General features: G+C 42.9%; 2 protein-coding genes and 1 long non-coding RNA gene across 4 annotated transcripts in view; 2 read left to right on the top strand and 1 right to left on the bottom strand.

Annotated features, from left to right (window-relative positions):
• Positions 1 to 4,769, top strand: part of UBXN4 (UBX domain protein 4) — a 14,584-nt gene extending 9,815 nt beyond the window's left edge. For both annotated transcript variants that reach the window (XM_059852545.1, XM_059852544.1), the window contains exons 7-13: positions 492 to 546; positions 713 to 877; positions 1,644 to 1,771; positions 2,485 to 2,587; positions 2,921 to 3,052; positions 3,379 to 3,587; positions 4,153 to 4,769. In XM_059852545.1, the coding sequence (XP_059708528.1) occupies positions 492 to 546; positions 713 to 877; positions 1,644 to 1,771; positions 2,485 to 2,587; positions 2,921 to 3,052; positions 3,379 to 3,587; positions 4,153 to 4,291 (931 nt within the window). In that variant the 3' untranslated portion in view covers positions 4,292 to 4,769. The remainder of the gene's footprint in view (positions 1 to 491; positions 547 to 712; positions 878 to 1,643; positions 1,772 to 2,484; positions 2,588 to 2,920; positions 3,053 to 3,378; positions 3,588 to 4,152) is intronic.
• Positions 3,416 to 21,714, bottom strand: LCT (lactase). Its single transcript, XM_059852542.1, has 17 exons — positions 21,045 to 21,714; positions 20,091 to 20,167; positions 18,778 to 18,861; positions 17,978 to 18,080; positions 17,549 to 17,624; positions 16,121 to 16,808; positions 15,092 to 15,737; positions 12,249 to 13,805; positions 11,648 to 11,916; positions 11,211 to 11,501; positions 10,215 to 10,413; positions 9,387 to 9,589; positions 8,916 to 9,025; positions 8,257 to 8,391; positions 7,161 to 7,384; positions 6,165 to 6,401; positions 3,416 to 5,529 (listed from the first exon to the last, which is right to left on the bottom strand). Exons 1-17 carry the CDS (start codon positions 21,697 to 21,699, stop codon positions 5,318 to 5,320), a joined length of 5,766 nt encoding a protein of 1,921 aa, XP_059708525.1. The 5' UTR covers positions 21,700 to 21,714; the 3' UTR covers positions 3,416 to 5,317.
• Positions 10,763 to 16,843, top strand: LOC132330363 (uncharacterized). The gene is made up of 2 exons (XR_009487294.1): positions 10,763 to 10,949; positions 15,099 to 16,843. It is a non-coding gene; the product is annotated as an uncharacterized LOC132330363 (long non-coding RNA).

The following is a 21,714-nucleotide window of genomic DNA, read 5'->3' as shown; positions in this document are numbered from 1 at the left end:
TTTTAAGTTAATCATTATTCTGAGGCATTTTTCTGGATAGCTGAGACAGATGCATATGCATCTATGTCAGGGCTATATATTACTTGTGTTCCATTTTAGGAGGTGATGTGCAGAAGAAACCAGATGGCTTAAATAGCTAAAAAGAGATTGAGATTTAGTGTTTCTGTTACCACAGATCATAAATAGTATTTGCTTATTGTATATCTTCATAAGTTGGTTCAACAGTAAGAAAATGTAGGATTCTTCATTTAATGAGTAGAAAAAGGACAAAAGGAATATGTTAAAACAACTCTGAAGTGAGAAAGGAGGTGGTGAAATCACCACTGCCCTTTGCACGGATGGTGCACCCGCACGGGAATGAATCACTGCTGCTACACGAGGTATTAGCACTGTGCTACAGCTCATTTTCATGTGTTCTCCTGGGTTTGCAAATGCTTCATTAACATTTGAAAATACTGCAATAAGACTTTTAACTCTATTCTTAAATTTAGGTTAACAAAAAAGCTTGAAGAAAGACGAGAAGAGAAAAGGAAAGAAGAAGAACAGGTAACACAAAAATGTAAAACCCCTTGCAATTGCAGGTTTGGTGGGTTTTTTTAACCCTTATTTGAATAAATAATAAATAATTAATTCCTTCTTACACAAACATACTTCAGTCTTTTCTCTTGCCCAAGGCAATGTTGTGGTCCAGTTTTTATATCTCTCTATTCAGAAAGAAATTAAGAAAGAAATTGAAAGAAGGAAAACTGGTAAAGAAATGTTGGAGTACAAAAGACGACAGGAAGAAGAACTGACCAAACGTATGTTGGAGGAAAGGAACAGAGAAAAGGCAGAAGAGAGAGCTGCTAGAGAGCGCATAAGGCAACAGATTGCTATGGTAAATTTTGCATTTTGGAAGAGAGTTTGCTGCTTCTCTCTCTCACAGTGTACTAAAATGATAAATTTTCTCATTTGCTGAGGCTTTGAAAGATTGTTTGTTTTTCCATTTGGATCCTGTAGCCTTGTATAGTAATGATTTTTGTGTTTGGGGTTTAGTTAGCATTTCCTGTGTATAAAATGAAATTTCTGCTTTCATCTTCACAGTTCTTTTCTATATGAACAAACATTTCTGTCATATTGCTTGAGCCTAGTGGAGAATTATCATATAAACGTCAAAATAATTGCAATTTAGGCATGGTGCTAAAAGAAAAGCACAGGGAGTATTTAATTGCAGAACATACACAAGAACACTGCTCTCAAAATGGTGAGGAGGATTATTTTCCAAGTTAGCATATATGTGTGTGCATATATGGATGTAAATAGTTGATAACAACTGAAATTTCTCCTCATTATTAGGTTTTGGTATAGAACACTCAGATGTGTTTGCCTTTATCTTCCCTGGAGTGTTGAGCTTGCATGGGAAGATCATCTATTAACAACTGGTTGTGGGAAGTGACTCAGTGAGAAGTGTCATCTTGGCTAATGACACAAGATTGTGCAGTTTGGCACTGAATAATTCTTTGCAGTTCCACTGTCCTTTCTCCATATGGTCTATTTGTATCTGTGCAGTTAGTTCATGAGTATTGCTCATAGCTGTCTGTTTTAATGAATGTTTAGCAACAAGTTATGTTAACAGTTAAGGTTTCCCTTTGATCCTTCCACAGGATCGTGCTGAGAGGGCAGCTCGCTTTGCAAAATCGAAAGAAGAAGCAGAAGCTGCAAAAGCTGCAGCTCTTCAGGCTAAACAGGCTGAAATAGAGGCCAGAAAAGAGGCAGCTCAAAGAGAGCGAAGGTAAGTAGCAGTAGAGACACAAGTGTGTATTTTGGGGGAGAGAGATAAAGAAACTTTTTAAAAGGAGTTAATATATCTCCTCAGCTCTTGACAACATGTTGCAGTGTTGAGCTGTTTAAATAGTGACAGTAAAGGTAGCTGTTTACATGAACGTGATGCTCTTTGAGAGCTTTCATCTTTTTGACATTCATGATCATAAAATACTAACCATCTTTACTGGTGTGTTATTTTAGTTAGATAAGAGCTGTTTTGTGTCTGAGCTTTGATTTAAATACCAATATAATGGAGCTTGTGGGGTACTAGATAAGGTGAGAATGCCAAAGATTATGCCTGGACAGAATGGCTCGATAATGTCAGCACTGCTGGGGAGCTTGGTGCAGATCCAGGGGCTGTGTGTGGATGGCTTGGATTCAGCAAGGTTGGGCTGGGGCTATCAGCTGCCCACTTCAGAGCTCTCTCCTGCTTTGCCCAGCACTGCTGGTTTAAGAATTATCCAAACCTATGGGAACCTTATGTGGAGCTGTGGAAGAGATGCATTGTGAGAGATCAGCAGGTGGTTTTCCACTGTGAATTCAATCTTACAACCCTTCTGCACTGCCCTGGGCAGCGTGACTGTCCCTCTCTGCCACATTTCAGTACTACCAAGCTCAAGGCCCAGGAGCCTTTGTCTCGGAGTGTTCATGTCCTGACTGACCCCAATACCTGTCCCGCAGTGCAATAGCCAGGATTCAGTTCCGCCTCCCCGATGGATCTTCCTTCACCAACCAGTTCCCGTCTGAAGCACGGCTAGAAGAAGCCAGGCAGTTTGCTGCACAGGTAATACAGGCATTTTGTTTCTCAGCTATGTGCTGATTATGATTTGGTGAACATGAAGTAGTTGATGGTGGTGGAGTTGTCATAAACTCCTTTCCTTATAGGGTATTTGAAGGGAGTTTTAGCAGCCTTCTCCAGTGCCACCAACTGCCTTTGGATTGCTGCAGTGTGTCATTAGTAAGATATAGAGAGAAATGAACAATATTTCATCTCCTACTCTGAAGATGATTGATAGTTTTATACAAAACTCTTGTTAAGGTATACTCAGCTGGCAAAGATGCAGTTGTTTGAAAATGAGCAGTTTTAAATAAAATGTTTTCTTTATGTGCTTCACAGACGGTTGGTAACACTTACGGCAATTTTTCACTGGCGACAATGTTTCCCAGGAGGGAGTTTACCAAAGAAGATTATGGAAAGAAGTTACTGGAACTCGAGTTAGCACCCAGTGCTTCAGTAGTGCTGCTGCCGGTAGGTGTCGGGTTTTGGTGTGTTTGATTTTTCAAACAGCAGTCCAGTAGCTGGATACCTGCTGTTAGTTGGCCATGATGGTATTTGGCTTGAATTTGGGGATTTTCTTTGCCTAAACAGACTGCAAAATTACTCTAGTTTTTGTCAGGACTGATTTGGAGAGGTTTCTCTGAAGCAGATAAATGGTGGCATAGACACTTGTCTAAGGTGTAACCAAGGTTGTTCCTTTGTGTCTGCTGAGCTGCTTCAAAACGATGTGTGAAATACTCTGTGTACAGGAGCAGGACTTTAATACCTGACAGATTTGCTTGGTGTGTTCATGACAGGCGGGAAGACCTGCGACTTCTGTTGTTCAGGCTTCAGGCAGTGATCTGTGGAAGTTCTTGGGCACAATCCTTTACCCCCTCTTAGCGGTTTGGAGATTCATTAGCAACTTCCTGTTTACGAGCCCACCCCCCTCACAGCCCTCTGTGAGATCAGCTCATCAGCAAGACCACTCAGCTCCCTCAACATCGGGCAACATCGAGCAAAGCAGGTAAGGCAAAGTGTTTAAGGCAGCTGTTTCTCAAGCCTCTTGCTGCAATTGCTTTAATCTTGTAGTGGGGAACTGAACTTCCAATTACACGGTAGGAAAAGCATTGTCTTGCAGTCATTTATGAATAGGGAATTCAGCTGTAACTACACAGGTGAGCTTCACTTCAGCTGATACTGTTTGGAAGATAAAAATGTTAAAAGTGAGAGATCAAACTGTTAGGGGATGGTTGTTCAAGAAACAGAAGCAGATGAAGTCTGGTTTTGACAGGTTTTGTATTGTCTAGAGAATGAGATCTCCCATGTACCAGGAGAGCTGCTCAGCTGTTTCTGGTGAAGAAGCCACATATTGCTTCAATGACAGGGAAAATGAGAGTCTGCCACTCTGTCTGACTGCTTAAGTGACAAATTTTCACCTGGGTATTGCTTCCCAAGGAAACAAAGGGTTGAAGAAAACTATTCTTCAGGATAAGAGAAGGATGGATGATTTGTGTTTATTGCATTTGCTGCTTCTCTTGTGTAATTATTACTGAGGAAACTGTCAAACCTCACTGTTCTTTGTGCCCTAGGCAAGCAGTCAGGAAACGAGTAGTGGAAAAGCGGGGGGAAGACTTCAAAAAAGAAGGCAAAATATATAGACTGAGGACTCAAGATGATGGAGAAGATGAAAACAATACTTGGAATGGAAATTCTACACAACAAATGTAGTTTTGAGTAACTGCAGTTACTATCTGGCTGCTTTTTTTTTCCCTTCTCATATTTGATCTAAGTCAACTAAAGCTTCTGGACAAGTGGGGCTTACTTTACACTGACTGAATTACTTAATTCTTCTTCCTGGTGGATTATGGAATAAAGTCACCTATGTCAGAAAAATCAAGTGGGTGTAGGTGAAATCTAGTAAAAAGACTGAAAATCTCCATCAGCTTTCATAAATATTGCCCTATGCCATGGAAAGGCACTTTTTAATCTATAAATATTCTGCTACATAAATTTAAGGGCCAGATATATTCATATAAAGGTCATGGTAGACAATGACTGATTAAAATGAGGATTTCAGAAGCACTATAAGTAGCAAATCAGGTAACTAATTTATGTTTAACTTTTTTCTTGCTTCTGCAACTGCAAGCAACACCTTGTAGTTTTTAATTCCCTAAGCACTCAATAAAGTATTTTCCAGAAAACATGACTATCTTGTGAAGTTCCTCTGATGTGCTGGTATCACAAGGGAAGCAAGCAGGATCATGCACTGAAATTTAAAATACAGCAGACAAACATTTTGTTCCAGTTTAAATGACCTTACTGTACATGAAATAAAGGAAAAGGGGTGAAAATCCAATCTGTACAGTAGCTGCAGTATAACAGTTTGCACCAGGAGAGACACTAATTTGTCTTAAAATTCTCAGGAGCAGGAGAACTTCCAGGGGTCCTTTCAGAACTGTTGATGATGAAGCAAGGACAGATGCCAGCTGATGTTCAGAATCTTTATATTCAGGTAGGAACAACCAATTTTACTTTGGTTTTTAAGAAATCATATCAATAATGCCCATGGACAAAATAGTTAACACAGAAAAATAATTTTCCTCCCCCTTTTAAAATTGGAATGCAAACAACAAAATGCTGGGGAGCCATGTCTGAGGCAAGACAGAAAGGTGCAATACTGCAAGCAGTAGTTCATTTTCCTGGTGGTATAGACTTTTTTTTAAGAACAAACAAACATTCTATGAAGTGGAAATATTACAGTTTACTGCTAAGTTCCATGTGTGACTGTTTATGGGATCTTTTGGATGATTTTCCATATTTGTATGCAAAAAGAGCCAAGCCCAGTGCTCCAACTATAGAAAGAGCAAACAGCACATAGAGTGCTATTTCTGCACCTTGGGATGTCAAATCCAATCCCAAAAAGCGCACGCTGTCAGCTGCTCCTGGAGTGGGGTCGGTTGGTGTCACTGAATGGGAAAACAATGAGAAAAGTGTTAGTGCAGAGCCTGTTCCATGCAGGTGTGGGAACTGCTGCTCCCTGCCTCCACCAGGCTTTTAACTCTGCTCTTCAATACTCTGGGGATCAGGGATGATACAATTCTAGCTCACAGTAAAGGCACAGCTGAGGCTGACAGTGCAATTCCTGATGGGACAGGTGAGTGTTCTCATTCCCAAACCCCCACACTAACACTGGTTGCTTTTCATTGAACTACTTCAGTGGAGAAGACACAAATGACAAAAGAATCAATATTTCCAAAGCCTTACCCAAAACAAGGATTTGTATAAAGTATTCTAAATTTTTTCTAAACAGTCTTGTGGGAATATTCCATGTGTGTGGTTTGGAAAACATCTTGGGCAGTTCTGTTGGAATGAAGTCTAATGGAGTAACTTTTGCTACATTCTTAAGACAAGCATGTGTTGAGCTCTTGCACAAGGTTTGGTTGTTAGTCTGGTTTTGCATAAGAAAGTGACATTGACTGGAATCTTTAAAAAAAATATTGCAGATAATGGTGGTGTCTCTAAAAACTTTAGGATTATGGAACTCTTTTGGGATTAGGATTAGATGCAAACACACAAGCACAATTTCTGCTGCGTCACTTACCTTCTGGCTCCTGTTCCAGACAGGGATGTGGGCCCATGGCTGGGTCTGGAAAGCCGTTGCAGTTTATGATCTGTGAGTAATACTTGGCTGAGGCCTTGGGGTGCCGTGGCAAGGCTGGGTCTGAGAAATTCACATAGTAGAGCCCAAACTTCTCCTCATAACCTACTGCCCACTCAAGGTTGTCCATCAGTGTCCACGCAGTGTAGCCCCGTAGGTCGACACCGTCGAGCACAACAGCTGCAGGCAGGAGCAGAGAGAAGAGAAAACAGGTCAGTGGTAACCCCTCGGCCAGCCAGGGCCGGGAGGTGCTCCAGAGCATCCACACATGGCACACAGGGAGGTTATTGCCAACAAGCAAGTTCACTCAGCGCCCAGGACTGGACAGTGCTTTTCTCTGCTCCAAAAATCAAAGCTTTTGTGCAAGAAACAAAGGTTTAGGAATAGAGAAGAAAACCCACTAAAATGCAACCATTGCCTAAACAAGTGTTTGTGGGGCCTTTACATGGCAGTAAATGCCTGAACACCTGGCTGCTCCCAGTACATCAGAAAAGCAAACTGAAAAAGCCCTTTCCTGAAGTTGTTTGACCACTGCTGTAACTGAAACCAGTTTGGGAGTTGGGTTTTTACTGTTGTTTTTTAAAAATACGCAGTTTTTAGACACAGCAGTAGTCAGACTAGAAGCAGTTTATCAGGTACCTCTCTCACCAGGTGCAGCAAACTAAGGAATCTGCAGAATATATCCCACTAAACCCAGGGTTTGTTCTTTTCCTTTAGATCATCTTTCCCTGCACATTTGTGACTATCCATGAGCAGTTTTTGGTAAACCCAAAAGCTTTTGGAAGTGGATTCAGTAAGCCCATGTAACTGTGTAACTTGCAAGTGTGATAGCAGTGGTTTTCAGCTCTTTACAAATTGCTTTATACACATCAGTCTTGTGGCAAAGCCAGTGCTGCTCTCCAGAGCTTTGGATGACCAGATGTCAATATTCACTCTTACCTTTCAGTGCCTCGTTAATATAAGTCCGATAGTAATGCATTCTCCAAGTGTCGTTGAACTTAAAGGCTCCCCTTTCTGAGACTCCATTTTCAGTCACATAAATGGGAGGGTTGTTGTACTCTTCCTTTATCCACCTGAGGATCTTCCTGAACCCAAAGGGTGTCACCTTCAGCCAGAGGGAACCAGAGCCCAGCCAGCTGCGGTCAGTCACTGTGGCCACGCCCCTGTGGAGGAGGACACTGCTCAGGGCCAGTCCCACCTGCCAGGCAGCTCCGTGCCCAGGGCTGAGGTGCTGCTGGTGCTCACAAGCCTAAAAAAACACTTCTTGTGCTTTGATTTACAATTACACTCTGTGCAAATCAGCCACTGTGGCTGATGATGTGATGTTGGTTCCAAATCTTTGCATACTACAATGCCATTTCTGCTTTTCAAGGCATAATGCAGTGATTGAGCACACAAAATTGCCCTTTACATTACATGCAGGAATGTAATGAGCCTGCTGTCCTAGAGGATTAAACTATAAGGGGCTGGGATGTACCAGCAAAGCAAACTTATTTCCAATTTCATCTATTCCCTGTGGAAACATTTTGGAAAGGAGACAATTTCACCCCCACATGTGGTCCCACCATTACCTGAATTCTCATTAGAAAAATAAGTAAGTTCCTACTATTACTTTTTGAGGTTGAGAAATAAAATTAGTGTCTAAATAAAAAATCCTGACTTAATCTATACTTAACCATGAAGTGATTTAGCTATTTAGGCTTTGAACTTGCATTTATCCAATACAGTGAGGGACCTAAACCTGTTTAATAGCAAATGGATCAGTATGCATAAACCAGGACAACACCTCACAGTTTAAACTGCAGATTGGAGGCAGGAAATATCATAAATACTGTTTATCACCTCATGTCTGTAAGAAAAAGGCTTTTGTGACAGCAGCACCTCAGGCACTGCTTGGTTACATTATCTCTAGTATTGTTTTATAACAGCTTAAAACACCTATCTCAGCTTTATGTCCTATAAATTTACTTGTCAGTTAACCCAGGCTCCAGGTGTGCAGATGTTACTTGACCAATAATTTCCATTCATCTCTTACCTATCAGAGTCATATGACATAACACCCTTAGGATAGTTTAGGTTGTATGTTAAAACCGTGGTATAATGATTTAGACCAAAGTAGTCATATGTGCCTTTAATTCTTTGTTTTTCACTTTCAGTAAATTCTGGAAGTCTGCAAGAGAAAACAGAAAATACACTTTGCACACACTCCATGGGTAATGCTGGGATCCTTGGTACTAGCACCACAAGCACAAGGAGAGGAACTGGGAAGGGAAAATAAGAAATGTAACTGAGAGGGACCCAATGAGTTCAGTACATAGTTTTAAGAAAAGTTAAACAAATTTACTACAGGCATCTGGTAAAGTACTGTGGCTAATGCAGCACAGTTACGGTGTCACCGAGCTGACAGTTTATTACCCCAAAGATATATTAGTCAATTTAGTTTGCAAGAGAGGTAAAGTCAGGGAATAGATAAAGCCCCCCTGCCTAGATTGGAACTAAATGATCTTTAAGGTCCCTTCCAACACAAACCATACTGTGACTCTCTGAAAATATACACTAGAATTTTTCTGTGAGGATAGTTAGCTTTTTTACAGTAACATTGGAATAGAATCATTGAAATGTATCATTTCTATAAGAAAAGCATGATTTGGCACAGCCAGTGAAACAAAAGCAGATGTGTGCCTGGACTCTTACCGAGACTTGCTCAGGCCCTGGGCCAGACTTCGTTCCTGAATCCTTCTTTTCATCACTTCACTATAATCACCATTTTTGAAAATGGGGTGAGCAAACCAACCTAGAAAAAACTAAACCAGGAGATAAGGGAGGATAAATCATATATCAAAACTTGGGATTTAGCCATTCCTCTGTCATGTGCTGCTTTATAGGTGATACTTGAATTTACAATAGGCACACGGAGATACAAAGGGATGCCCATATAACAGCAGTAAATTTATAAGCTTTTGTCACTGCAACCATACTTTGTCTCTTTTCTGTGGCATTCTTGATCAGCCCCCATAAGAGGGGGATACATTTCCTTGCAGTGATGCCTCTGCCTCACCATTTTATTTCAGTAAGATGCTGACCTGGGTTCTGGGCACGTCCAGCACCCAAAGAAGGGGTGTCACTTGGAGCAGCTGGGAGAGCTGTGACCAGGGGTCTCTGTACCTGCATGAACCGTCTGGCAGCTTCAACATCCTCCTGGTTGTGTGGGTTGCGTGGTTCTGCCCAGTCAGAGTTGATGGTGATGGAGATGAGCCCTCCCTGCCTGGCCCTGAAGGTCTCGTTGTAGAGGTGCCAGACCTCCGCATGTGCCTTGATCAGGTTGTGCCCCACCACGTAGGGAGCGCGCCCTGGCCGAACCGAGACGCCTGCAGGGACAGAGACAGCATGGGCAGTGGAGCAGCACTTCCCAGCCCTCTCACAGCTCCTTCCCAGGTTAACACAACCCCAGGACACCCACAGCTGTCCCTGGAAAAGGAATGAATGTGCAACACCTGGTGCCCCAAGCCCAGCCCTGGGTTGGAATCAGTGCTAGGCAGAGGCAGCTGAAGGAGCAGCTGCCATGGGAAGGCTGTGCAAGGAGAACCCTGCATTGCCCCCTCCTCCCTCTGGAGTGGGACCTTGACTGCCAGCCCTGGCACAGGCTGCTGCTGCTGCCAGTTTGGAAAGCAGAAAGCTGTGTGTTCAGGTTGTCTCACATCCCCTCCTCTTGGTTTACCCTGCTGCTGAGCCCTAAATCTTCTCCCCAGTCCCTGGAGCTGGTCTGGAAATAAGGTCTGCTCCAGGCAGCAAGTGTAATCCAGACTTAGAGGTGACCCGCAGAGTAAAAGAAGGACCTGTTCAGCACACCACAGCAATCTAAACCCCATCTATCCACAGCACACCAGTTGCCTTGTTCTACCTTTGCAACCCCAAGGAACTGCTCTGCTGCAGCATAAAACAGTTGTGCTGAAAGCACCACGAGGGCTCTGAGGCTATGTCCAGCAGTCTTACCTGGAGCAGCTGTGCCAACGCCATAGCCAAGATAGGCAGTGTTGTAGGGTTCATTGAGGGTTATCCAAAATTTCACTTTATCCCCTAGCCTCTGGAAAAGGACCTCAGCATATTCCTTAAACCTCTGAACTATAGTATCATTCTCCCACCCACCAACGTCCTGCAGTGCCTGTGGGAGGTCCCAGTGATAGAGAGTTACCTGTGGGAAAAGACAGGAGGACAAAGGACTCAAACAGCCACTCTCATAGTAACTCAGATTCATTTATCACCACAAATAAACTGTGCTTTTATCTGCAGTTACCTGTTTTGACTGCAGTGATCACACATGCATGCAATAAAATACATTTTTGCCAGTTTCTTTAGGGACTGCCTAATGGTGAAGATGAAGCTTTTACCAAAAACTACCTTGTGACAGCCAGAACTCATCAGTGAAGAACTGCTGCACCTGCACCGACTCTCAGCTGAAATACAATCCACTAGAACACCTGTCTGGGCTGGTACAGGGGTATGAGGACAGCTCAAAGTCACTCAACAATGTTGAAAGAGCTGAGGTCACCAGCTATTGTATGTGACAAATAACACTGACCGGTGGAGCTTCCTGACTCCAGGGAAAAGAATAAAGTTACAGCCATCACTAAGAAAGGCAAGAAGGAAGATCCTGGGAACTACATAAGTCAGTCTCACCTCAGTGTCTGAAAGATTCCTGCATAGGTCCCTGTGGAATCTATTTCCAAGGTAAAGGGACAAGAAGGCAATTGGAAACAGCCAACAATAAGTTTACTGTGGCCTTTCCGGGTAGTAATTTCAACACATCCCTACATTCCAAGTTCATTTGCTTATGCAATACCCCATGTTTCTTCACAAAATGAAATGAAAAACCATGAAAAACAATTTCTGTGTGAAGTAGGGTAAGGATGGAAACGCACACATTGCTCTGAGCATCAAATTTGGGGTTTGGTATTTTTTAGTAACCTGAAAGTTACTGGGTGTAGTTACCTGAGGCATAATGTTGGCTGCCAGAAGGGCATCAATCAGCCTTTCATAGTAGTTCAGTCCCTTTTCATTGATGTACCTGGTGGTCCCATCTGGGAGAACACGGGACCAGGAGATTGAAAAGCGATAGTGAGACACCTTGAGGCTTTTCAGCATTTCCACATCCTCCTCAATCCTGTGGTAGCTGTCGCAAGCTACATCTCCAGTCGCATCCTTGCCGATTCTCAAGGGAGTGTGGGAATATTTGTCCCAAATGCTAAGTCCCTTCCCATCTGCTCTCCATCCTCCCTCGATCTGTAATTGAAAATGCGGGAAGAATTATTAGCAACCCCAAATTTAGGTCCCAGCCTAGCAAAGAATTCAGTCTGTTATTCTTTGTGGTGCCACACAATCAATTAACTGTCCACAGATACTTCAGGAGTCCATCTCAGTTTCCTAACCTGGTAAGCTGCAGTTGCCACACTCCACGAGAAGTTCTCTGGAAACTCTCCATATAAAAATTCATCTTCCTTGGGCAGTGGGATGCCATTATTGCGGATGATTTCAGCATAGTACACAGCAGAGCGCTTCGGCGTCCTCGGCCTGTTGGGGTTGTCAAAATCAATCTGGTGCAATCCAAATTTTGGATCATAACCATCCACCCATTCAAAGTTATCCATCAGAGACCAAGCGTTGTATCCTTTCAGATTAACACCATCTACCTTGTAAGCTGAAAGACCAGAGAAAAACCAGGAGCATCAGTGGCATAATCACACATTAAATGAACCCTAAGGAATTCACATGCAAGCACATACAGGCTCCTAGTTTCATACAGGTGGCACTGGTCAACTAAGATCATTGAGAGAATCTTCACAGCTGGAGGAAACAAAGTACCACCATGCAAAGGAGATCATAAAATCAAACACTATGTTTATAATGTGTTCAGACTATTTAAAGACTGATATCAACCACTTTTAAAAAGTACTCTTCAGAGGAGTTAAGTAATCAGAAATCTAGAGAGGAGACACACAACACCAACAAAACAAAAGCAAATTCTGGTACCTTTTAAAGCTTCATCAATGTATGTTTTGTAGTAAAATATCCTGGCATTGTCATCAACATCCAATTTGGTCTTTTTCCCCACGCCATTCTCAATGATATATATTGGGGGGTTTCCATATTCCTCTTTGATCCAGTTCAGTACCCTCCTCAGTCCCCAGGCCACAGGCCGATGGTCAGAGAGAGCTGAGGAAGGCCAGGAGCTGTCAACAGTTACCGAAACTTCCTGGTCATACTTATAAGAGAAGGGCCTCAGACGTGTTGTTGAATGGCTTACAATTTTGGAGGAGTATGTGTTGAAGCAGAAGACGTCTGCTGTGCCCCGGATGTATTCGCGCTCCTCCGCTGTGAAAACCGGCAGGCGCGACGACGGCAGGTTCTGGAGCTCGCTCCTGTTCCCAACTTTCCACTTCATGACCTCAGGGTAGTCCCCATTTTTGAAAATCGGGTGTGTGAACCAACCCACCAAAAACTGCAGGTACCTGTCAGCAGCTTCAATGTCCCTGGGGTCGCTTGGTGTCTTTGGCTCAGCCCAGCTAATGAAGGGGCACAGGGCAATGACCCCTCCCTGACTCGCTCTGTATTTGTCATCATAGGTGTGGTAGACCCTGGCATGAGCTTTCAGTAAGATGTGGGCAACCCTGTAGGGAGCGCTGCCAGGCTCCTTGACATTGGGTGGGAACAACCCATCGCCGTAGCCCATCCGGGAAATGATGTTGGGTTCATTGATGGTAATCCAGAACTTCACCCTATCCCCAAAGGTCTGGAAACAGAAGTCTGCAAAGCTGTCAAACAGGTCAATCAGCTCATTGCTCTCCCAGCCACCGATGTCCTGGAGAGCTTGTGGTAGGTCCCAGTGGTAGAGAGTGACAACTGGAGTGATGTTGTTTGCAATCAGTCCATCAATGAGACGGTTGTAGTATGCGACTCCATAGCTGTTGATTGAGTTGTTCCTTCCAGTGGGGAAAATTCGAGGCCAGGACAGGGAGAAGCGATAGTTCTTTACCCCTAAGGCTCTCAGCATGTAAATATCTTCCTCCACCTTGTTGTAGCTATCACAAGCTATATCTCCAGTATCGTTATTGTTTACATTCCCTGGGACATGAGTAAAGTTATCCCAAATGCTGGGTCCTTTGCCATCAGCATCCCAACCTCCCTCTATCTGGTGGGCAGAGGAAGACACACCCCACGAAAAATCCTCTGGGAATGTCCCATAAAAATACATGTCTCTTTCAAAGGCAGTCTGGGATGAAAACTTCTGCCAGACAACCTTTGCCTTGGAGGGAACTTCTGATGCTGGTAAACTTGGCAGCTTTGATGGCACAGGTCGGTCAAACACCACTGGTGCAGATCTGCTCAAGGCTTGGGAGGGAAAACCATTTTTTCTAATAACACTGGAATAGAAGTAAGCAGATGCCTTGGGAGTCCTTGGTCTGTTGCTGTCTTCAAAGTTCACATGATGCAGCCCAAATTTTAGGCTGTATCCTGCTGGGCCTTCAAAGCCATCAAGCAGGGATCGAGCAATGAAGGACCGGACATCAACAGCGTCCAGTTTCACCGCTGCCACAGAAACAAAACACTGTTAATTACCCACCTGAATATTTCCTGAACACAGCTCAGCACTACAGAAGCACCACAGCCAAGGATAGGTGTGACAAGCCAAGCACTTGCAAATGGTTTTAAAGGCTAAAACAACTTCCTAAACAATTAGGAGTATCTGGTAGGAAAAGCAGTCAGCCTGGTAATAGGAGCTGGTGAAATGCTTAGTAATAGAAAGGTGTGAGAAAAGAAGTATTTGTCAAGAGGTGTCCTGAGTACAGGACACTGGTATCCCTTCCCCTGTGTTCTTGTTTTCAAGCAGATTTCATCAATTTACGTGTATGGTTCACTTTTAGATTTAACACTGTAATTAAACTGAAACATTACAGATATTTAGCACTTGCCTACATTCCCTGAGCACAGGAGAGCTTCTTTTAGCTGAACTGTGTACCCAATACCAGCATAGGCAAATCCAGCATCCCTCCTCACACTGCTTACAAAAAAGCACTAAATCTCTCTTATTCAAAAAAGTTCACTCCCATGTGCAGTCCATCCTCTTTACTTCTGCTGAGGCATAACAACAACGTTAAATTGTGTTTTCTGTAGCTCTTTCAGCACTTCTAGCAGTATGTTGAGATCTAGGTCAAGCAGATCAAATGCTGTACACACTGATCACCAATATATTTAATAGAGCATATTTAATGTTTTCCTGACAGTATTGTTTAGTCTATCTAAAGAGCACCAGTCAAATCTCTATTTGAAATCTCAGCTCTCTATGTTTGTCCAGAACTTGCCACTAACACTATTTTTATGTCAAAAGATACACATCTTGCAAAGATACAAGCATAACTTGAACATTCTACAAGCATAACCTAAACATTCTCAAAATGATTGATGTAGGAATTTTAGAAAGATATTTCCAGTCTGAAATGGTTACTGGCATGTAGGTCTGATTAACTGGTAAAGGCAGTTTATGCCCCAGTTTATGAGAGGTCTACAGGCAAAAGCCTGCACCAGTTATCTCCAGGAGAACTGGAGTGTATGAATAGTTTCCTCACAGAGGGACTGACCTTAGGTCAGTCTACAATAATCCATATATAAAAAAGTGCATTCCAATATCTAAAGAGAATGGAGAGCTCCATATCTGGACACCAGACAGGCTTAAGAGTATAAAGTCACACTCATTACCTACACAACAGGAGGCTCACTGTGCAAGTGGTGATGTTTTAAAGTTAACCACCATGGAAGGGCTAGAGTAACCACTTGCCATGATTAAAAAAAAATAAAGTAATTTAATTTCTCCATACCTTTCAGGGCCTCATCGATGTACTGGCGGAAGTAATCTACTCGCAGGGTGTCATTGAGTAGATCTCCGGCGTCTCCTGTAGGCACACCATTCCCTGCTATGTATATTGGGATCTTTGACCCTGTGTATTCCTGGGATACAAACTTCAGCAGCCTTCTTAATCCCCAAGGGACCACATGGATCCAAGAAGAGGCAGCCTGTGGCCAGGAAGGATCTACATGCAAGGAGAAGTTCCCAATGCTCTCGTAGCCCGGTGTGCACATCCCAATAGTCCCGGCACTGACCAGGCGGGAAGTGTAATGGGAAAGGCCAAAAAAGTCTGCAGTCCCTTTCACCAAGGACTTCTCCTCCTCTGTAAACACGGGCAGCTGTGCAACTGTCGTGGAGCACTGCTGGTTCACTTCCTGGATCTGAGCCTTCAGCATATCTGGGTAATCACCATTAACAAATATGGGGTGAGCAAACCAGCCAAGCATGAACTGCAGGTACCTCTCAGATGCCCTCATGTCCTCGGAGCTGCCTGGAGTTTTGGGTTCAGCCCAGTCTGAGTTCAGCACCAGCCCCACCTTTCCCAATTGCTGAGAACGGTATTTGTCATTATACAAGTGCCAGACCTTGGCATGAGCCTTCAGAATTGTGTGAGCAACCTGGGAAGCAGAAGGCAGAGGAAAATGTATCACATTCCATTGCACAGAACCTCTTAAGCATTTGGTTGATTTATTGCCATGTGAAAATGTCCTCTCCATCCAAAAGAAAACACCTTGACAAAACTAATGATAGACAAGGGAGTGTAGTAGGTTTTGGAATAACCAAAAGAATTTGACTATCCATCTACATCAGCCTTCAGAATAGAAAAATAAAATAACGTCTGGCCTCTGTTAACTAACTCATTTTTAAGTATCATAAATCCAGCAACCAAATAGTTGTCTCAGAGGCCACATTAGGTTTGAACATAGTTAAAGCACAGAACCAGCATGGAAAACAACCCAACAAGAGTAGCTTCAGGAACCTAATTATTCCTGTGCCCTACCTTGTAAGATGCTGCTCCTGGGTCAGTGATTCCTGGAGGATGCTCTCCGGTGCCATAGCCAGCATAGCTGATAACCCAGGGCTCATGGAATGTAACCCAGAGCTTGACCCGGTCCCCGAATGTGGAAAAGCAGAAGTCTGCGTAGCTCACAAAAGCATCTATGATGCTTTCATTCTGCCAGCCACCAAGAGCCTGCAGAGCCTGGGGCAGGTCCCAATGGAACAGAGTCACCATGGGCTCAATGTTAGAGTCTACCAAGCGGTCAATTAAGTGGTTGTAATAATCAACACCCTTGGAATTGATGGTCTTGTTCATGCCAGCAGGGAAAATTCTAGACCAGGATACAGAAAATTTGTACAGCTGGGGGTGAAGACCCCTAAGCAGGTAAATGTCATAGCCGGTTTTATAGTAGCTGTCACATGCCACATCTGCTGTTTGGTTCATTTGGACATGACCCCCATGCCCAAAGTGGTCCCAGATGCTCTCTCCTTTACCATCCTCTGCCCAAGCTCCTTCAATGTTAAAGGCACCTGTGGATATGCCCCAGAGGAACCCACTTGGGAAAACATCTTGCAGGAAAGAATCCCTCTCCGATTCAGACTGTTCACCAAACATTTCCCAGACTGTTTGATACGAGGACCGAGGAGCAAGAACAGCATCTGGGTTTTCCTGTAGAGTATTTGTTTCACTGGAAATATAATAAATAGAGGTTAAAATCTCCAAGGTGATGTCAGTGCCATAAAACCTGCAAACACAAGAGTATAAAGGAAGTTTGCTTTCCATTCAGATCACATACTCCCCATATATTTCCTCTGACATCTGATCAATCAATCAAACCCTGCCCTCTCCCAGCTGGGACATGAAGGTGGAGGGCAGTGGGTAACTGCAGAACAGCTCTTTGCATGTGGAGTCCCATAATCCATTAGTTAGGTCAGAGATGCAAACAAAATCCTTGCAGTGAGCAGCAATCTCCCATGGTACAACTGCTTCATGAGTTTCCTGCCATTGTAATCCTTAGCATCTCCTTGCACCATGACATCTCCCACATTTCCATAAGCTCAACTGGCTTCTTCCCTAGGAAAGCCTCTATTGGATTTGTTTATTTATAACCATTTTGCTCTTGAAAAAAGCAGAAGGCTTGAAAAACGTACTTGTAACTATTGGCTTGAAGGTGCAATTTGGGTAACCAAGGATGAGAGAGTGGAAGAGGATTACATTATAGGATTAGTAGCAGGATAGAGGATTGCAAGTAATTGAAAGAGACTGGGCTCAGCAGAAAAACAGCCCTTTGCAGCCCTTTCAGCAACTAACAGCAGACTTTACCACTAAAACATCTTGTCCCTCCCTGCACATAGGTTTCTAGAGGAAGCTGTTTTATTACTGTATCCTATTACAGCATGTATAGTGTTACAGTATTTTTTACAGTACCTTAAAACATGAGGTAAGTAGTCCAAGAACTCATTAATGTCACACCCAATCATATGTGCTTCTTCTTTGTTAATAGCTGCAAACAAACAAATGGTAAGTGACGGGTATAGTTTTCGATGCCATGGACTGCATGACACTACTTGTAACAAAAAATTATATCTTGAAAGAAAATTTTCCTAATATCCAACTTAAACCTCCCATTCTGCAGTTTGAGGCTGATGAAAAGGAAGAAAAGATCTGGGAAAGATTTTCTGCTTCCCCTCCCTCAACACTCACCATCTAGCCTTAATTTTCCAAGAATATTATAAAAAAAACTGTAAAGTTATTTCATCTAATAGCAGCAGCCTAGATTGGATGATTTTGAATTTTCTCTACAAGTTATCATGCAGATCTTAACTAAAAAACTCTTCCTCTTCAAACATCACTCACCTGTGGCAATGGCAGCTACTGGTATGAAAGGATGCTCTTCCATGGAGGCACAGTCAAGGACCTTTAAACTAAAAACCAAGATGTCTTTGTCTTTCCAGATACTCTGCAAAACAGAAATCAGGGAGTGGTATGAAAAGCATCAGCCAGCTAGTAAAACCGTGTTCTTGGCATTTTTTGCATTTTAAATGGGCAGCTCTTTATCCTGCTACCCAGATGCTGGATGACTCTTTACTTATGAATTTTAAAAACGCAGTTCACTACCAGAGATTCAATAATAGGTACCAGGTTATAATAGGTGCCAATCTAAAGCATCACTGATGTTGGTGCTGCCAGGAGATCTGATCCTTTAATAAACTCACCCTCAGTAACATTTCTAGCACCTAATGATGATTTCTACACCTGCTGATGAGGAATGTGAAGTTTGGTAGCACTGAAGTAGAGCTCATGCTAGAGTTTAATATCTTTCAGCGCTTGGCCTAACAGCTTAGCTATCAAACACTTAGCATGTGAGAGAGAAGGTTTTTCAGTCCCAGACAAAAGAATTTTGCCATTCCAGTTGTTAATGCATCAATAATAAGCATTGACCAAGACGATCCTTTCCAGCATTTTCCAATAACAGTTTTTAAGTCAGAATAACAACAGAGAAATGAACACTTTGCATCTGCTTCCTAATGTAGCTGCTGCCTGAACTTTCACAGAAAATCAGAACTCTTTAGACATGCATCACAGGACATGAAATTCTGCTCCTACTTATGGTCTGTTGTTTGCTGCTATCATTTTAACCCTGTGCATAACTTTACCTGGAATTCACTCAATTTCTTGTAGAAATCTGTTTCATTTCCACAATGGTACTGAAGTTTAAGAGACACAAAGTCTACTGAATCCTGGAAAAAAGAAAAGGAAAATAATCATGCTGGAGAAAAGTAGGATTTTTTTTTTTAAGTATTACATTAAAAATACATAAAACTGTGTAAGGTTTGATAGAGACATATTGCTGGAGTAAGAAGCCATACAGCTGTATGGGAGCACTGGACAATATAGAGAGACAAACTGGATACTGTATAGGAAGATGAGCTTTGTATGTCTCCTTCTAAACAAAGTACACCTTAAACAACTACATTAAATTCTATTTTATGAATTTAAAATTAATTATTTACAGATAATTTCTTTATATCTGTTTATGATTTATCAGAGAAACCTTTATAACTATGGGGTTCAGGTACATAACCTTATCTAACCCTTGGCTGAAAGTCCACTTCAGAAATCTTTAATAATTCCATACCACAAGTGTTATCCCACTGAAGTCATCAACCTCAATAGAACAGATTGCACTCTCTTGTTGAATCAGGTGATGAAGTTGGATAAAACTGATAAGCTTTTAGTTTGTTTTTCAGTCCAAGGTTCTCTTGTATTGAGCTCATCTCAAACTACTTTGCTCTCCCTACAAACCACACCTTGCTTAAATCCTACAACATTGCTTGACCTAGTTCTAAGTTTTGAAGGATTATGAATACAGGAAAAAAACCCTGCACTGTCATGTGTACATTACAACCTACATCAACATCCTCTTGGTGAGGACAGCTATGAACAGGGAACTGGATCTTTAAGAAAGAATGTCATTGCCTTTGTAGAGATTAATTCTCCTTTTGTTGTGCCATCCCTGTGCAAATACATCACTTTTAGCACAACTCAGTCTAGGTTTTAACATAATCAGCAGGTATTTTAAATAGCAGCTAATTAGAATAATGCATCCATATCTTTGGTGGTGCACTAAGTACACCTGCAGAGAAAACGGTTACAGGTACCCTTTCTGGAGACATCTTGTCATTTAGCAAGTATATTGCTGACATTGCCAATTAGGAGAGCAAATTTGTCTCCATGTAGCTTAATCAGTGCCTACCAGCCAAGAAAGGATGCTGAAACAATTTTTAAATCATTGGTTTCACATGATCAGACTAATCGAATAATTAAAGCTTACAAACTGGTCAACCTGCTAAAATCTTATTTAACTTACAACAAGTCATTTGATCCCATACATAAAACCAAAGCTAAATCAAGGCAAATTGATATAATTTTGAAAATATTTCCTTAATGAGGAAATATTATGAGCTACCTGAAGAGAAAGTGAAAGCAATTCTGATGAAGCACTGTCCAAGACATCCATTTCCAAAGCAATGGACAGTTTTCCACCTTGAGAAAGAAAGAGGCAGTCTGTTGGTAACATATTAAGGACAAATAAAACTTTTAGTTTACTGCAGTTGTTTTAAAATCAGTTTTAAATTGTTGAAGCTGTGGAACACCAGCACTTCTCCAGGTAGTTTTCAGGATACTCTGTGATTTCAATGGAGAACTGAAGAAGGTAGGAATTCAAAGGCACCATTCAAGGGGCCTTTGTAAATAAAATGCCCTTCCACTCCCTGCATAAATAATATCTTTATTAATTTTCATGCCTTTGTGATGGTTCTATAATTGTTGGTTTTCTTTTAATCCATTCTATGCTGAATGTTTTTGAGACGTTGGGGTGGCAGGAACTTGGAGGGACAGGGGATCCAGGAGGGGATCTGGGCAACTTCTAAGGGCTATCACCAGATAGTGTGAACTGTACAACAAAGTATTCCTGACAAATGCAAAAATTTAAATTTAATTAACTAATTAAAAATTTGGGAAAAGAAATAGTGACTCAGCCAGCTCTACTGGTTGTCTGTCTGGGACAGAAAAACCAAAGGCAGACCCAAGGAGGTATCTGCTTGGAAAATCCCAGCTACCCATCATGGAAGAGGTGAAAATCTGTTGCTCTGTATAACACAGGTAGATTGGGGATTTAATTTCTGCAGTAAGGAAAGTCAAACCAAGGGCATTGCAGACTTCCACACAGTTATTACCACATAGGAGACTTGCTGTGCCCTATCTCTTCATGGTTTCAGGTACATTTCAGAAAGGTTTTAGTCTTTCATCTGGGGGTCAGGAAGAGGCACACAAAAACATCTAGAGACTCCATGTAGCAGTTGCCATTTAATGCAACCACAAATTATTTGTGAGTCATACTGAAAACCCCTGCTCTCCTTACCTGCTGGTGAGACTTTCTCATGGAGCATGGAGTAAAATCCTTCATGAGCCGCAACCACGGCCTGGACTCGTTCCTGGGGCTCAGCGTAGGGCAGGCTTTGAAGGACCTCTGGCAGGTCACTGAAGGAGAGCCACACATCCACCAGGTCCCCAAAGGCACGGAAGCTGAAATCTGCATACTCCACAAAAAGCTCAGAAAAAGCCCTGGCTCTCCTCCCGCCGGCCTGCGCGGCCACGGCGCCGGGGAGGCGGCCGCGGTGCAGCAGCAGCACGGCTCTGAGCCCTGCGGCAGCCAGGGCCTCCAGCAGCTGCCGGTAGCACCGCACCTGGGCTTCATCCGCAGCCATGGCGCTGCCTGCGGGAAGGACGCGGGCCCACGGCAGGAGGAGTCTGTAGTGTGTCACCCCCAGCTCCCGGAGCTGCCTCAAGTACCGGGGCAGCTCGGAGGCCATGAGGTCTGGCTGGCACAGGTAACCCTGGGCTTCGGCCACGGCAGGGTCCTCGGGCAGGACCTGGTCCTGCAGGCCCAACCTCTCTGCCAGCTCACTGGGCAGAGGCCCAGCAATGGTGATAAAATTCTGAGCCAATTCCCCATCTATGCCAAGGCTGAGAGAAACCAATAGAAAGAGGATAACTGTCTTACAAATCAGGTCCATTTCTGAACCTTGCTT

Source organism: Haemorhous mexicanus, chromosome 8 (assembly GCF_027477595.1).
Source record: "Haemorhous mexicanus isolate bHaeMex1 chromosome 8, bHaeMex1.pri, whole genome shotgun sequence".
NCBI lineage: Eukaryota > Metazoa > Chordata > Aves > Passeriformes > Fringillidae > Haemorhous > Haemorhous mexicanus.
Note: the sequence above shows the minus strand (reverse complement) of the source record. Positions and strands in the feature narration are given on the sequence as shown.